The sequence below is a fragment of the Apium graveolens genome, chromosome 10, assembly GCF_009905375.1.
Source record: "Apium graveolens cultivar Ventura chromosome 10, ASM990537v1, whole genome shotgun sequence".
Taxonomy (NCBI): domain Eukaryota; kingdom Viridiplantae; phylum Streptophyta; class Magnoliopsida; order Apiales; family Apiaceae; genus Apium; species Apium graveolens.
This window is the reverse complement of record NC_133656.1, coordinates 115,974,769-115,992,150: the sequence shown is the minus strand read 5'-3', so window position 1 is coordinate 115,992,150 and position 17,382 is coordinate 115,974,769. Positions and strand designations below refer to the sequence as shown.

Genomic DNA, 17,382 nt, shown 5'->3' with positions numbered 1-17,382 from the left:
ATCGTTATCTGACTCGTTTCCCATTTTTCCGGAATTTTTCGGACTCGTCTCGGTACGTAACTCGAATGATAATCAAACAAGTCACAAAATCAACTAATGTTTAGAAGAAATTAAGCTTTGATATTATTTTTAATGAAAAGAATTCATTTTTCTGAGTCAACAGGCTTTCGTTTCACGCAAATCGGACTAACGGTTAAATTATTATCAATTAAATACTGATAATTCCATTTATTAATCATTATAAATAATTATTACTAATTTTTAAAACTCAAAAATAATTTTTAAATCATTATTTAAGAAAAATCAGAATTAAAAATAATTTTTCTATAATTTTTGGAATTAAAATGAATTTATTATGATTTATTGAAAATTATTTGATTAATTATCAAAATAATTAATCACTTTTAAATAATTAATAAATAATAATTACATAATAAATAATTAGGAAAATAATTCAATCTGATTTTTAGAAAATAATTTAGAATTATTTAGAATATAAATCAATTAATTAAACAATTAATTAATCAATTTACAAAATAAATAAAACTGATTTTTAAAATTAATAAAAATAAAATCAAAATCAAAATTACAGAAACACATGTCGGAACCCAATTCCTGACAAAATCAGATCAAACCCGGGTTCTGGAAACTGGTCAACCGAGTTGGATTCCGGGTTGCCAAGAACATCACCGGATTTTTCCCAGAATCCGGTGAGTTCCCGGAGTCCGGCCAACTCCGATCAGTCTCAAATCAACACCGTTTGGTGCTGTTTTTGAGTGTTTTTCATTGCAAATCAACACAGCAATCTAACCACGGCCGAAAGATACCAAAAACATCTCAGAATCACAATCTCCGGTCAAAATCGACATGAACTCCGGCCAAAATATCATCTTTTGATTCTATAAACCAAACTCAACGTTCTATAGTGCAAATTGAAGCTAAAAACATATACAATCAAAGCCCTAACATTACAAGAACCAAATATTCACAGAAATCATCGAGTTGTGTTTTGAAAATCTGACATAAACCCTAGAAATCGTGAATCACTATCCAGGCATCGTTTGTTCAATTAAATACCATAAATCGACTGTAAATCATCCAATAAAGCTTTATCAATCATCAAAACATCAAAATAACCCTAGAATCAAAAAGTCCTAATTCGAACATAAATCCTAGAAATCGAAAATAAAAAACGATGCAATAAAACATGAAATTGATGCAAGAAACAGAAAGAACGGATCAAAACCTTCGATTTGAGTACTTAAATCACACGATTTGATGTTGTAATCAGTGAGAAATCACGACTTGATTCTTCGACCTGAACCTGTTCTTCCCGACCCGATTTCAGTAATTTTGTGTATTTTTGCAGATTTTAATGATTAATTATAATTAATTAAATAAAAATTAAGCTATTTATAGTAGTAAAATTAATACTCCTAATTAAAATTAAGGCCCTAATTCTACACTTTTTAAAATTAATAGGCCCCTAATTTTATAATTTTTTAGTATAAAAATTTAATTTATAAATATTTTATATATACAATATATATGCCAAAATTTCCCAAAAATTGTGAATAATGCAAAAATGCAAAGAAATAATATAAATGAAAGTCCTATAATTTTATAAAAATAAAAATGTATTTTTTGTGGGGTTTTTGACACCCAATGGGGCCCGGAAAAGTCAATTTTCGCAAAACGAGAAAATTTATAAAATATCTAGATGTTCAGAATAATGCGATTGTAAAAACCATTTGATAAAAAATAAGGCCCATTATTTTATTTGAAATACTGTCTTTAAAATCATTATTTGGGTCGTAAAACGTTTGAAATGAAAACGATGAATGCATAATAAAATATCTGAAAAATACGTTAAAAAATAAAGAAGCGACAAAAATATACGTAACACATAACAGTTAGGGTTTATCAGATAATCACACATAAATGTCATAGTAATACACATATTTTATTACAATTATGATATAGTATAAACGTAAATTTCCCTGTCGTTACATCCTTCCTCCCTTAAAAGGATTATGTCCTCAGAATCTTCTATGAAAACAAATGAGGGTATTTCTCTAACATTTCACTTTCGAGTTCCCAGGTTGATTCTTCAACCATAGGATTTCTCCACAACACTCGCACTAAATATACAGACTTATTTCTCAACACTTTCTCTCGCCAATCTAAAATTCTTACCGGTTGTTCTACAAAAGATAAATCAGGTTGGATTTCTATCGGCTCATACTCTATTACATGCCTAGAATCAGGATTATATCGCTTAAGCATGGACACGTGAAACACATTGTGAATATGCTGCATATGAGGCGGTAAAGCTAATTCGTATGCAACCTTTCCCACTTTCTTCAAAATTTCAAACGGTCCAACGTATCGTGGTTTCAATTTACCCTTATTGCCAAATCTGGTCAATCCTTTCCATGACGATATTTTGAGTAGTACATTTTCTCCTTCTTGATAGTCCATATCTTTCCTGGCTTGATCTGCATATTTGTGCTGCCTGTTTTGCGCTGCATCGAGTCATTTTTGAATGAGTTCAATCTTTTCTTTCGTCTGTTGAATTAATTCTGGACCCAAAATTTTGCGTTCTCCAACTTCATCCCAATGTACTGGTGATCTGCATTTTCTCCCGTATAATGCTTCATATGGTGGCATTCCAATGCTGGCGTGATAGCTGTTATTATAAGAAAATTCCACCAGAGGTAAATGTTCATCCCAGCTACCTTCAAAATCTATCGCACAAACTCGTAACATGTCTTCAATCGTTTGGATAGTTCTTTCACTTTGCCCATCAGTTTGCGGATGATAAGCGGTACTCATGTTCAATTTGGTTCCAAGACATTCTTGAAATTGTCTCCAAAATCTTGAGTTGAAACGAGGATCTCGATCGGACACGATAGATATTGGAACTCCATGTCGCATTACAATCTCCTTGAGATACAAGTGCACTAGTTTGTCAAGTGAAAATTTTTCGTTGATTGGTAGAAAATATGCTGACTTGGTGAGTCTGTCAATGATTACCCATATCGCATCATGATTTGCCTTTGTCCTTGGTAGTCCTACTACAAAATCCATCGCTAAATGTTCCCATTTCCATTCTGAAATGTCTAACGGTTGTAATAATCCGCTCGGACATTGATGTTCCGCTTTAACTCGCTGGCATGTGTAGTATTTACTCACCCATTCAGCTATTTCCTTCTTCATGTTCGGCCACCAAAAGTTCTCCTTTAGATCGCGATACATTTTTGTGCTTCCTGGATGAATGGAATACTTTGAATTGTGCGCATCTCGCATTATTACTTCTTTTAATTCTGCCACGTTAGGGATCCAGATTCTCGACGCAAAGCGTAAAATTTTATCTTTCTGAGTTGTGATCTCTTCTCCCGTCAGGTCGTCATCTTGACTCATCACTTCATCTTGACAGCGATGAATCTTCTCTAACAATTCCGGTTGGAAAGTCATAGTGTAGATAGTTTCTGCAGATTCATGGGAAATACGAATCTCAATTTCCAATTTGTCGAATTTCTTGGTTAATTCTTCACATGAAGTTAATCGATTCAATCTTTCTTTCCTGCTCAGCGCATCTGCTACAACATTTGCTTTCCCTGGATGATAACTGATCGTGACATCGTAATCCTTTATCAATTCCAACCATCGACGTTGTCGCATGTTCAGCTCCTTTTCCGTAAAGATATACTTCAGACTAATATGATCCGTGTAGATTTCGCATTTTTCACTATAGAGATAATGTCTCCAAAGCTTCAACGCAAATACGATCGTTGCCAATTCCAGATCATGAGTAGGATATTTTTGTTCATGAGGTTTAAGTTGTCTCGAAGCATATGCGATGACGTTACCGTGTTGCATCAATACACATCCTAGCCCGCGATATGAGGCGTCGCTGAAAAGAACAAAATTTCCTAGCTCGTCTGGCAATACAAGTACTGGTGCGGTTACTAATCGATTTTTCAACTCTTGGAAACTTTCTTCACACTTATCATTCCATTCAAACTTTTCACTTTTTCGAGTTAACTTGGTCAGCGGCGTTGCTATTTTTACAAAATCTTTGACAAACCTTCCATAATATCCTGCCAATCCTAAGAAACTTCGAACTTCTGTCGGCGTCTTTGGACTTTCCCAATTCAACACAGCTTCAATCTACGCTGGATCGACTTGGATGCCTTCTCTACTGATGATATGCCCTAGAAATTGTACTTCTCTTAACCAGAATTCACATTTCGAAAATTTTACGTATAGTTGTTCTTTCCTCAGAATTTCCAAAGCTATCCTCAAGTGTTCCGCATGCTCTTCTTCCGTCTTGGAATAAATCAAGATGTCATCAATGAATACAATCACGAATTTATCCAAATATTTCTTAAATACTCTGTTCATTAGATCCATGAATGCTGCTGGCACGTTTGTCAAACCGAATGCCATTACCAAAAACTCGTAATGCCCATATCTCGTACGAAACGCAGTTTCGGGAATATCTTCAACTTTAATCTTCAATTGATGATAACCTAAGCGTAAATCTATCTTCGAAAACCATGCAGCTCCTTTTAGCTGGTCGAACAAATCGTCGATTCTCGGTAAAGGATACTTCTTTTTTATAGTGAGTTTATTCAATTCTCTATAGTCGATGCATAATCGCATGTTGTCATCCTTCTTCTTCACAAATAACACCGGTGCACCCCATGAGGATACACTAGGTCGTATGATGCCTCGGTCTAAAAGATCTTGCAGTTGTGTTGACAATTCCTTCATTTCGACTGGAGCCTTCCGATATGGAGCTTTTGAAACTGGTTCTGTACCTGGTGCTAGATCAATCGTGAACTCGATTTCTCGATCTGACGGTAACCCTGGAAGCTCATATACCACTGGAATGTCTTCTATTCTAGGATTTTCTTTTTCAGTATCTAACACGTAAGCTATGTACGCCTCACATCCTTGTCGAAGCAATCGTTTAGTCTGTATCACGGTGAGAAATTTCTTCCGCTATTTTTCGCCTTTGAATATTACCGTAGCATTTTCCGCAGTTCGTAATTTGACTCTCTTATTCGCGCAATCTATCTGAGCGTTATGACAAGCTAACCAATCCATTCCCAAAATGACATCGAATTCTCCTAGCTTAAAAGGAATTAAATCTACCAAAAAATGATGTCCGGCTATTTCTATATCACACGCAGGACATACTCGATCTACTGGAACTTGGTCGTCATTCGCTAATTTTATAATTAACGTTTCGCCCTACCATTCGATTTCACAATGTAACTTATCAAAAAATTCTTCAGAAATAAATGAACGAGTAGCTCCAGAATCAATTAATACTTTTGAACTTACGGAATTCACCAAAAGCGTACCTGCAATAACACTCGGACTCTGCACTGCTTCTTTCATGGTCATGTTAAAAGTTCTTGTTTTGGGTTGATTAGGCGGCGGCGGAGGTAATGCTAACACTCTCGGAATACTGGCTGCCATAGCTGGTCCTTTGCAATTTCTGGCGATATGTCCTTTCTTTTCACACTGGAAATAAGTCATTTCTGCTGTTCTACCTGTTGGACATTCGTTAGAATAATTCCCTTTCCGCTTACACCGATAACACGTTACATCCTTTTTTATACATACACCAGTATGCTTTTGATTACATGTCTTGCAGTACGGCACTGGAACTCTGACCATTCCCTGCTGACTGGGGGTTTGGAAACTATTACCTGCCTTCTGTGAACCTTGTCCTATCCTTTTAAAATTCAAATTTACCCGGGCTTGAAATCCCGGCTTTCTGCTGGAGCGATCTTGGAAACTTCCCTGTCCTTTGTCTTGCTGAGATCATTTACTTTCCCCTTCTATAATCAAAGCTTTCTGAACTACGGCGGTATACATCGTCAATTCGAAAACTGCAACTTGGCCACGAATCCATGGTCGTAACCCTTCTTGAAACCTTTGAACTAGCTTCTCTTCAGTGTCAACCTGTTCCGGAACAAACCTAGCCAACTCAGTAAATTTGGCTTCATACTCTGCCACAGACATATTTCCCTGCTTCAGTTCTAGAAACTTAATCTGCATTTGGTTCTTCACATAACGAGGAAAATGCTTTTCTAAAAACAACTCTTTAAACCTATCCCACGCAATAACATCTTCACCCTCTAAAGCCCTTTTAGATTCCCACCAATAATTCGCCTCTCCTTTCAACAAGTAACTAGCGAAATCAGTCTTCTGGTCCTCACCTATCTTCACTAGTACGAACGCTTTCTCTATTTCTTTTAACCAGGTGGTAGCTTTAATAGGATCAGTAGACCCTTCAAATTCTGGAGGTTTAACTGACTGAAACTGCTTAAAAGTAACAACAGGTAAGGTTGGTGGTAGTTGAGGCTCAGGACGAGGTGGCTGTTGTAACATTTGTTGTTGTATCTGCTGTTGCTGATGCTGCATCTGCTGTTGCTGATGCTGCATCTGCTGCTGCATTATTACCATCTGTTATTGCATCAGATGGAACATTTGGTTCATGGTCTCGTTAGTTTGGTCTTCGGAATTGCTGTTAGAGGTCTCAGCCCTAGTCTTTCTCTTTGGTGCCATCTTCTTCTGATAATAAAACAGGTGATATTTATTTAACAGTTTAATAAACAATTGGCAATATGTAAGGAAAATAATTTATCCTGTATTAATAACATGGTTTATTTAAAGAAAACAGTTGCTGAATGTAAAGACTGGAAATGTAAACAGTTAAATAAAACAATTGTACTTTTTTTTTCTTTTTTTTCAACAGGAATCATAATATTGAAAACTGTAAAATGAAAGTAAATGCTGTAAAACTATAAAGGCTGAAATTTAAATAAAAGAAATTAAAAAAGTTCATCTTATATATATATGTGACACCAGCTTCAGGTGTAAATACTTGATACAAAAAGTCTCGGGCTACTGGTCATCACTACGGCTACAAGTCACACTATCGCTACAAGTTAAATTACTACTACAAGTTAAACTACTGATACACGCATACAGACTACTCACTAGGTTATACTATGCTGCCTCTATATACATATATATTCTGGAGTCACTGTCTCAAACCATCTCAGAACCCAGGCGGAATACGCCATGCTCCTCTCTAAGTGCCTGTACCAAAGTCTGTGCCAAGCGGAAAATCCTGTAGAACTCTGCAAAAGAAGGAGGTCCATCATGAGTCAAATCATCCAGCTTCCAAGTAGCACTCATCAACACTGACTGTAATCGCTGTCTCATATAATAATCCGGTTGTAGGGCCGCTAACAGTCCTCTGTCCCTCTGATCAAATAGATACATAATCTCCTGACACTGTGCCCGCCAATACTCCATATCATCCCTCATAACTCTATACTCATGGTATGGTACCATATGCGGCTGAGCAACCTGACCTACTGACTCCTGAGAAGGAACCCTCGGGATACCTGCACCCTGCTGTGGTAAACCTAACTGTAGATCCATATCATGCTCTCCCATCCCCTCGACTGGAATCATCTGAACTATGTCCGGCTCTGGGGCATGCACTGGTATAGGAGGTAACAATGGTGGTGGTGGTAACTCCTGCTCAATACCTGGTATAAACTGGTGCTCAACTGGTAAAGGAACCATCGACTCAAAGAACTCAAAAGGATCAAACATCTCTATGGGGTCATGAACTATCCCCTGAACTGGTGGTACCGGCTCCTGTGGCAATGGTGGTGGAGGTGGTAAAGGAGGAAATATATACTCAGATACTGGAGGTATAACTGGTGCTGCTGGCCCAGTGACTGTCCTCTCGGAAGATGCAGAATAACCAGAAGATGCCATCTGATAATGTACCAAAGAAAAGAAAAAGTCACTAATAATCCTAAGATTTATACTTCCCTATTCTAATCTGACCTAAATCCTAACACTATTCTTCCTAATTTGACTATCCCTATCTTATGTGATCTCCCTATCCTATCTTAATCCTAATGTTCTTATTTTCAGGGACCAAACCTACAGCTCTGATGCCAAACCTGTAATGCCTTCCAGACCCGGGGTATAAGTCTGGGGGTTACTAGCTAATCACCAAACCTGTACAATCTGATTAACAATTAATAAAGAAATAAAATTAAACCCCTTTAACACTAACCATGATCTTTTTAGGTTGAAGTATGAAAACAAGAACCACTAACTACTTTTATTACAAACCAACATTCAAAATCTCATAAACTCTCTTTATTACAAACCATTGTCTAATTCATTTTAAACTAAGTTCAACTTTTATTCAAACACACACACTATCTACCAACACTCCACCTGCTCGGGCAACTCAAAGCTTTCTTCCTGGATTGGGATCAACACCTTGGGTATGAGAGGATCCCGAGGCTTGACCCGCTTCTTTAACACTCGAGTCCTGATTGGTTTCATATTCCTTCTTAACTGAAAATAATAAGGTGAATAACAACAAAAAGGGTGAGCCAAAAATTGCTCAACAAGTCCACATAATATAAACAGTGTTAAAGCATTTTAAATGAATCCGTCATCCTAGGTATATCTGCAAAGATATAACCTCACGAGAATTGAAAGAAGGCCATTACTGGCGAGTACAAATGAACTAAACTGGACACAAGTTTGCATCTATATTCTGCTGATCAGTCAGAATATAATGCAGATCCATATCTCAATATATAGATCCAGTCGGGTATCCAGGCACTACGGCCCACGTCGAGGCACCAGTCATCCCGGTCCTCAGGATTAAGACACACTCAATCCCAAAATATCATCATTATCCAGTCCATCGCTTAGCAACCGGAACAATCGGTATGCTTTGATATATTCCAAATACCAGAATATATCAATCTCAATGCATTATCAATGGAATAAGAAACAAGAATTCAAGAAAACGGAGAAATCGAGAATTGAAATGGAATATGAACAAAGGAATAGCAAGTGTATATCAGTGATCAAGAACAATAATCAAGAGAATGCAAATGTGATAAGCATTTGAATCAATATCACTATTCTGAAAGTAGAATAGGGGAAAAACTTACCTTCTGCGCGACTCACGGCAATTGAATCACTTCTGTCTATCACCTTGGACTATTACCGACTCAACTTGCCTGGTTGGCTTAGCTTATGTTGGCAAAACAGATTGGTTAAGTCACGTCGTACTTCATTTGCATCTTGAATCGATTTCAAACCGTTCCTAACATCTACCCATGCGCTTATGACTGACTCATGTATTACATATAAGCAAGTAAGACTCAATTAACCACGTAATACACATAAGCACATAAGCACATAATCATTTTTATGGTTAAAATAATTTTTAAAACCAAAATCGACTCGCTGATCGCTCACTGATCGTTATCTGACTCGTTTCCCATTTTTCCGGAATTTTTCGGACTCGTCTCGGCATGTAACTCGACTGATAATCAAACAAGTCACAAAATCAACTAATGTTTAGATGAAATTAAGCTTTGATATTATTTTTAATGAAAATAATTCATTTTTCTGAGTCAACAGGCTTTCGTTTCACACAAATCGGACTAACAGTTGAATTATTATCAATTAAATACTGATAATTCCATTTATTAATCATTATAAATAATTATTACTAATTTTTAAAACTCAAAAATAATTTTTAAATCATTATTTAAGAAAAATCAGAATTAAAAATAAATTTTCTATAATTTTTAGAATTAAAATGAATTTATTATGATTTATTAAAAATTATTTGATTAATTATCAAAATAATTAATCACTTTTAAATAATTAATAAATAATAATTACATAATAAATAATTAGGAAAATAATTCAATCTGATTTTTAGAAAATAATTCAGAATTATTTAGAATATAAATCAATTAATTAAACAATTAATTAATCAATTTACAAAATAAATAAAACTGATTTTTAAAATTAATAAAAATAAAATAAAATGGATTCCGGGTTACCAAGAACATCACCGGATTTTTCCCAGAATCCGGTGAGTTCCCGGAGTCCGGCCAACTCCGATCAGTCTCAAATCAACACGGTTTGGTGCTGTTTTTGAGTGTTTTCATTGCAAATCAACACACCAATCTAACCACGGCCGAAATATACCAAAAACATCTCCGAATCACAATCTCCGGTCAAAATCGACATGAACTCCGGCCAAAATATCATCTTTTGATTCTGTAAACCAAACTCAACGTTCTATAGTGCAAATTGAAGCTAAAAACATATACAATCAAAGCCCTAACATTACAAGAACCAAATATTCACAGAAATCATCGAGTTGTGTTTTGAAAATCTGACATAAACCCTAGAAATCGTGAATCACTATCCAGGCATCGTTTGTTCAATTAAATACCATAAATTGACTGTAAATCATCCAACAAAGCTTTATCAATCATCAAAACATCAAAATAACCCTAGAATCAAAAAGTCCTAATTCGAACATAAACCCTAGAAATCGAAAATCAAAAACGATGTAATTAAACATGAAATTGATGCAAGAAACAGAAAGAACGGATCAAAACCTTCGATTTGAGTACTTAAATCACACGATTTGATGTTGTAATCAGTGAGAAATCACAACTTGATTCTTCGACCCGAACCTGTTCTTCCCGACCCGATTTCAGAGAATTTTATGTATTTTTGCAGATTTTAATGATTAATTATAATTAATTAAATAAAAATTAAGCTATTTATAGTAGTAAAATTAATACTCCTAATTAAAATTAAGGCCGTAATTCTACACTTTTTAAAATTAATAGGCCCCTAATTTTATAATTTTTGAGTATAAAAATTTAATTTATAAATATTTTATATATACAATATATATGCCAAAATTTTCCAAAAATTGTGAATAATGCAAAAATGCAAAGAAATAATATAAATGAAAGTCCTTTAATTTTATAAAAATAAAAATGTGATTTTTGTGGGGTTTTTGACACCCAATGGGGCCCGGAAAAGTAAATTTTCGTAAAACAAGAAAATTTATAAAATATCTAGATGTTCAGAATAATGCGATTGTAAAAACCATTTGATGAAAAATAAGGCCCATTATTTTATTTAAAATACTGGCTTTAAAATCATTATTTGGGTCGTAAAACGTTTGAAATGAAAACGATGAATGCATAATAAAATATCTGAAAAATACCTTAAAAAATACAGAAGCGACACACAATACACGTAACACATAACAGTTAGGGTTTATCAGATAATCACACATAAATGTCATAGTAATACAAATATTTTATTACAATTATTATATAATATAAACGTAAATTTCCCTGTCGTTACATTATATTTTATAAATTATTTATAATATTGTATTTTATTATATTTCTATTTTTTATATTAATTTGGCATAATATTTTAGTTTTGTAATGATGTAAATTAATTTTTTTAATTTTAATTTTATTAATTTTTTCTATTTTTTGGGTTATTTCGGGTCAAACAGGTCAATCGGGTTACTCGGGTACCTACCAGGTCGGGTTCATGTCACAATTTTTGAACCTGTTTCGGGTCGGGTTCAGGTGAGACTAATAAAAATCAGGTACATCCAACCCTATACGAACCCGACCCAAAACCCGAAATTGACACCCCTAGTTGAGCGTCCAAATTGATTACAAAACTTAGGGCTCATTTGTTAAATCTGAATCACATTTGCTGAACCATTAAAATTTTTGGACAATCTGAACGAATGGTTATTCTAAACACCCAAATGATTCATGCTGTTTGTTATTTTTTTAAAAAAATTTATCTGGATAGTAGTAATTTACTATTATACCCTGCTGAATGGTTAATATCGTTTGACAAACAGTATCTATTTATCACTGGATGATACCAAAAGAGTGTAGTTTTTAATAATTTGGAAAAATGACAAATCAACTTAACGATGCTAATACAATTTAAAAATTATTCAATGAAAAAACATAACTATAAAATTTTCAAGAACTTTCCTTAAAGTTTCTGAGCAATTTGATCACGAAGATCATTCATATATTGTGTGGCTTGAGATCCCCACTGTGTGTCATTCATTGATCCTTCTAAATCTTCTTCATCTCCTTCTCCATCACTATCTGACAAGGAAGCTTGATCACATCGATCAAATAATTCATCTTCTAATTTTTTCTTTCTTATGAAATTGTGAACTGCAATACAAGCTATCACAATATCTCACTGCGTAGAGAATGAATATGGAGCCATCTGTTTGAGGATTGGAAATCTTGCCCTTAACACCCCATAAGCACGCTCGATAACATTTCTTAATTTTGCATGTGCATGGTTAAATTTTTCTTCCTTACTTAAAGCACGCTGACGACGAAAATCTGCTAACCAATATCTTGTATTACGATATGGGGTTAAATATCCACGAGTATTTGTATATGCCGCATCATAAAGATAATATTTATCTGTCATATGAAGTATAATATGATAGTTATATAATGTACAATGTACTTAAAATATTTCAATTTTGACTTTAGTAAGAAGATAAGGAATTACATACTTGGTGAAGGAACCGGAAACCCGGAATACGGATCAAGTGTAACTTCTGTTAATATTCTAGAATCATGTGCTACTCCCTCCCATCCAGCCCAAATAAATGTAAATATCATATTAAAATCACATACAACTAAAACATTTTGATAACAATCACCTCTTCCCCCGCCTCTATATCGGGCTTGCTGGTCGGTTGGAATGATTGCATGAACAAGTGTACCATCAAGTGCTCCAATTGCCCCCTTATATGAAAGAAAATATACATGTTAAACGTGTCACTAATAATTAATAAAGAATTAAATATTCAATTATTAAAAAATAACTCAAAAAACTTGAAAAATGAATCAATGCTTACTGGAAATTTTTTTAGCAGCTCTCTTTGTCTCCTTGAAATATTTGAGTTTGATGTAGGCGCTATAATTTCCTTTGCAAACTCCATCATTCCATTCAAAACCTCATGAAAATATTTATGTGCTGTTTGTGTGGAGTGTTGAAATCTATTTTTAATCTTTATAAAGCGATCATTGTGGCTTATAACATGCAAGAACATAGTTATTTTTTCCTCTAATGTTGAATATCGACTACCTTGAACCTAACCACGTTCTTTAAAAAGGTTGCAAAGTTCAATGTAGGCAACACGAGAAAGGCGCATCATATCTTGACACTGGGTATTAGAACCAGTTAACAACTCCGATGTATAAGCATATCCAGGCAACATTGAATTATTATCTTTTATTCTTGGCACACTTCTCGAGCGCAAATTTCTCAGATAACAATACATAATCATCAAACACAAAAGCTGATCTTGGATTTCCATTGCTAGCCTAAATAATGAAAATGACACTATAAGTAAAGACTACATATCAAATTAACAAAAAATATAACTAAAAACAAATTAAATCCAAGTTTCAAATAACTACATGCATTACAACTAAGAAAAAGTTTCAAGATGCAAAAAAAACTACATCCACTACCGCTAAAAAATATCAAGTTTCAAGATGCAAATAAAACAATGACTTCAAAGAGATAAACTACGCATTAAATCCTAATTTACCCGACACCATTCTAACCCAATGTTCGTTTTCATTTTCTTCAAGAAGCATCCATTGTTCCCTGTACTTCGCACTCTCGCAAAATATCCCAAGAGCCATTTGGTGGAGAGGATTTGTAGCTCCCCATCCTAGGCTATTCAGCTTCTCTTTGCACTCTTTAAGTGATGGTCCACTATTAGTTTGAACCATAAGTTTTAGTGCGCTAGTCATCTCTTTTTCAAATTCTGTGGTTTTAGCAAGTTTTGGTGATGCTTTAATTTTTTTCTTTAGAGTTTCCTCAGGATCGAGATTTGGAGCATTTGAATTATTTGACGGATTTGATTGAATTTCTTCTATATCAGGAATCTCTTTTTCAACATTTATGTTAATTGTCCTGCTCCTTTTAGAGTTAGGTCCCCAACCACTAACTCATGTGGCAGCAGTTCCATCGTAAAGCTGGGTGCAAAGATCAGGATAACTCAAAGGGGTTGATTTCAAAGTTTCTACAAACTTATTTCCCTGAATACAAAAATGTAGTATAAAGATTTTGTTTAAAATAAAATTACTTGAATTTAATTAAGTTTATTTTTGGAAGAATTACCTTACAAAGCTGATCCCATTCTTCTTCAGTAAAGTTAAATGAGTTAGTCACCGGGTTATAATGATTTCCAGTCTTGGATTTGAGCTGACACCAAGCAACATATCAATTTTTTAAGTAATAATAACGATTTCTCATTTGTCTCACATCAACTTTAAAGTCATGAGTTCTCTTTAGAATTTCTCCCACTTTTACCCATGAGAGTGGTTTTAGATTGCTACCTAACCTACCATTAGCCGTAAATTCCTCAATGCATGATTCAAGAAATGTTTTTGTTAACTGTTCGCCCCTCCAATATACTTTTCCTTTCTTTTGTGTTTCATTGGGTTGATTTTGGCTTTTGTTTGATTGGTCCATACCTAAAAACTAAAAAAAATAATAATATGCTTACACATGAAGCGTCTTAACAATTTATAGTTAAAAGTATCGTACAATCAAATTCACAAACTTGCACTATAACCATCAATATATAATTTTATCTTTTAGCTTAAAACCCAAATCAACAAAATAATTTAAGCTAGTAAATTAATATCCATTTGATTTTTTTTTGAAAATTTTGTAGTGACGAGTTACTTAACAAGAAATTAAAATATTAAATATATATATAAAAATATATTTTCGAATCCTCAACTTTGGTAACCAAGAACCAGAGATACAAAAACACATATCTGCAAGAACATGTATTGATTGTTTATATCAGCTAGGGTACCAGAAATGTGTGCCTATATATTTACAAGAACATGCATATAAGGAAGAGAAAAAAGAGTTTAAAACTAAAACGATTTAAAGGCCCAAGTATGGTAATCACGTGAAAAAACATCGGAAACTGGGGGGATAATCTGCCAATTTATGTGCAAATGAGATAGTGAAAGGAGGAAAAAAAGTTGAACAAAAGGTGTGGCCTTCTTGACTGAAAAAAACAGCTTAAAAAGAAGAGATTACACTAAACAATTATAATTAGGACAAACAAGATTACAAAAGTAAAACACAGTGATATAATATTAAGTAACAAGATTCCTACACGCTTTAACCATGTTGTTAGACATTCTGTACTGGTCAAGTAGTCATAACTTGAGCATGTCCCCCCCCCCAGTTGCAAGTGAAGGACTAGAATCTGGTGAAAAAATATAAGAGTCTTATTGATAAAATATTGATTGCTTCTAAACTACACCGGAGTTTTAGATCTTAAAAATTTGATAATGTTCATTGACATCTAACATATTGCCTGATTTCCCCTTTTTTCACCAAATATCTTAAACATATACGTTTACATTTCCATTGGCACCTAGCTAAATACTATTCAACAAGTTAACTGGTACTATGAATTAGTGTATGCAGAATGTGGAATACTAACTGAAATAAACACAAATTCATTTGAACATCCTGCATATCTACTTTGCATTAAAATTGCTAGAAAACACAAAAAATGGAAGCACTAGATTCGTAACAAAAATGCAATGTTGTAAAAAACTAGTATCATTATTGACTTGACAAGATAATAATCGAACTAAAAAATAGCTCACCGAGATTGGAGTTAAACGTATAGTCGGATATGGAGTTAAACTTAAATATATAACAATTCAAAATATAAGAGCATGACAAAATATAAAAATAAAAATTACAGATTTTGAATAAAATTCAAAGATGATGGAAGGCAGAAGTTTAATGGATCAATGAAACATAACCTCTAGTCTATCAATTTATCTACCACCACTGCCCCCCATGAACCGACCTAAGAATTCTGGACTTGCCAAAATGATTATATATTTTTCACCAAATATCTTAAACATATACGTTGTAAGGAACATATCACAAAAGGTCTTAAAAGAATATAATAACCAGCTGGTCAAATTATTGCTAAAGAGAAAATACCTAGGCATCCTACATCAAGTAAAAACATCTTATAAAAATGGGTTGGTTAAGAGAACCTAAGCAATTACCTTTTCTCTTGTTTGCAACTGAAATTTTGATAGCAGGGACACCACTCCCAAGTTCACATCCAGGAAGTTCGTCTGATGCAAAATTTTAAGATCGCAAACATTGAAAAATTAGTTCATATAAACAATCATATATCATATGATACAACAAACATAATAGTTTTTCTCACCTAAATTAATAAGAATAAGAACATATCTGTTGTTAGTTAGGGGAGGGAGCAGATATCAGAACTTGTAAATTGTAATTGAATATATATATATATATATACAAGAGTAGCTGAAGGATTTGTATGGAAGATGGAGACTAGAGAGTATAGATAACAGAAAAATTGCGCGACCTCCGGATGGGATATGCAGGAGTGGCCGCTGGATAATTATGGAAAATGGATTTTAGGAACGATTCAGGGAAGAGTTTGTATACGACTCATCCAGTTGATTTGGGGTGTCATCCAGATGATTTTGACTGGTCCAGCCCAATAAATATTTTTACTCAAATGGCCTGAACAACAGAATGATTCAGTTCAGCCCATTGAAATTCTATTCTGCTGTTAACAAATAGGCCCTTAGTCACTAATTTAAAAAATTAGTATCAAAAATATCATTTTATCGTTAGTCAAAATTTTTAAAAATATTATATATTAAGTTTCACATATTTTTTATAAATAATATTACATTGAAATGAAAGATTCTGAGTTCTAGTATTTTAGATAATATTTTTAAATTTTTAAAAATATATCTACTATTTATTTTTATTTAAATCAAATAAAACAATCAAAAAATTAAAAATAAATAGTTGATAAAATTTTAAAAATCTAACAATTTTTATCTACAATAGTATAATTCAGAACCTTTTATTTGGATGTAATATCATTCATAAAAAATGTACGAAACTCAATATATAATATTTTTAAGAATTTCGACTAACAATGGAGTGAAATTTTTGATACAAATTTTTAAATGAGCGACTCGTTTGAGTCAGTTTTCTAATCAATGACTTACTTGATACATTTGAATGCAATAAGTGACGTATTTGATAATTAACCATTTTTGGAAAAGATCCTAAATATATAAAGACTCTTTTAATGCCTGTAAAATTGCACAATTTAAATTAAAAAAAATATTATTTTATATTATAATTTGAATTACTAAAATTAATTTTGAAAGTTATTTGTTTCTTAAAAATGAAGTATGAAAAAATTTGAGGGTGATTATAAATTAAGTTGGATAATAATTGATAGAGTTTGTACAATTATTTTGGAATTCTGATTTAATTATTTTAATTAATTATATTTGTTTTAAAAAAATTAAGGTGTTAAAGTACCTTTCTACCCTTTGAGAAAGTTTTACT

At 33.4% G+C, this 17,382-nt stretch overlaps 1 protein-coding gene across 1 annotated transcript; it reads right to left on the bottom strand.

Annotated features, from left to right (window-relative positions):
• Positions 1–11,812: 11,812 nt before the first annotated feature.
• LOC141693585 (uncharacterized) lies at positions 11,813–16,496 on the bottom strand. The gene is made up of 5 exons (XM_074498727.1): positions 16,205–16,496; positions 16,038–16,109; positions 12,824–13,292; positions 12,476–12,710; positions 11,813–12,380 (listed from the first exon to the last, which is right to left on the bottom strand). Exons 3-5 carry the CDS (start codon positions 13,016–13,018, stop codon positions 12,145–12,147), a joined length of 666 nt encoding a protein of 221 aa, XP_074354828.1. The 5' UTR covers positions 13,019–13,292; positions 16,038–16,109; positions 16,205–16,496; the 3' UTR covers positions 11,813–12,144.
• Positions 16,497–17,382: the final 886 nt, after the last annotated feature.

What these genes read in the sequence shown, in the direction of transcription:
- LOC141693585 (XM_074498727.1), bottom strand. Translation starts at nt 13,018, where the DNA reads ATGTTCTTGCATGTTATAAGCCACAATGATCGCTTTATAAAGATTAAA. An exon ending in AGCTGCTAAAAAAATTTCCA is followed by an intron (nt 12,711 to 12,823) that starts GTAAGCATTGAT and finishes CTTTCATATAAG; the next exon opens with GGGGCAATTGGAGCACTTGA. An exon ending in GTTTCCGGTTCCTTCACCAA is followed by an intron (nt 12,381 to 12,475) that starts GTATGTAATTCC and finishes TTCATATGACAG; the next exon opens with ATAAATATTATCTTTATGAT.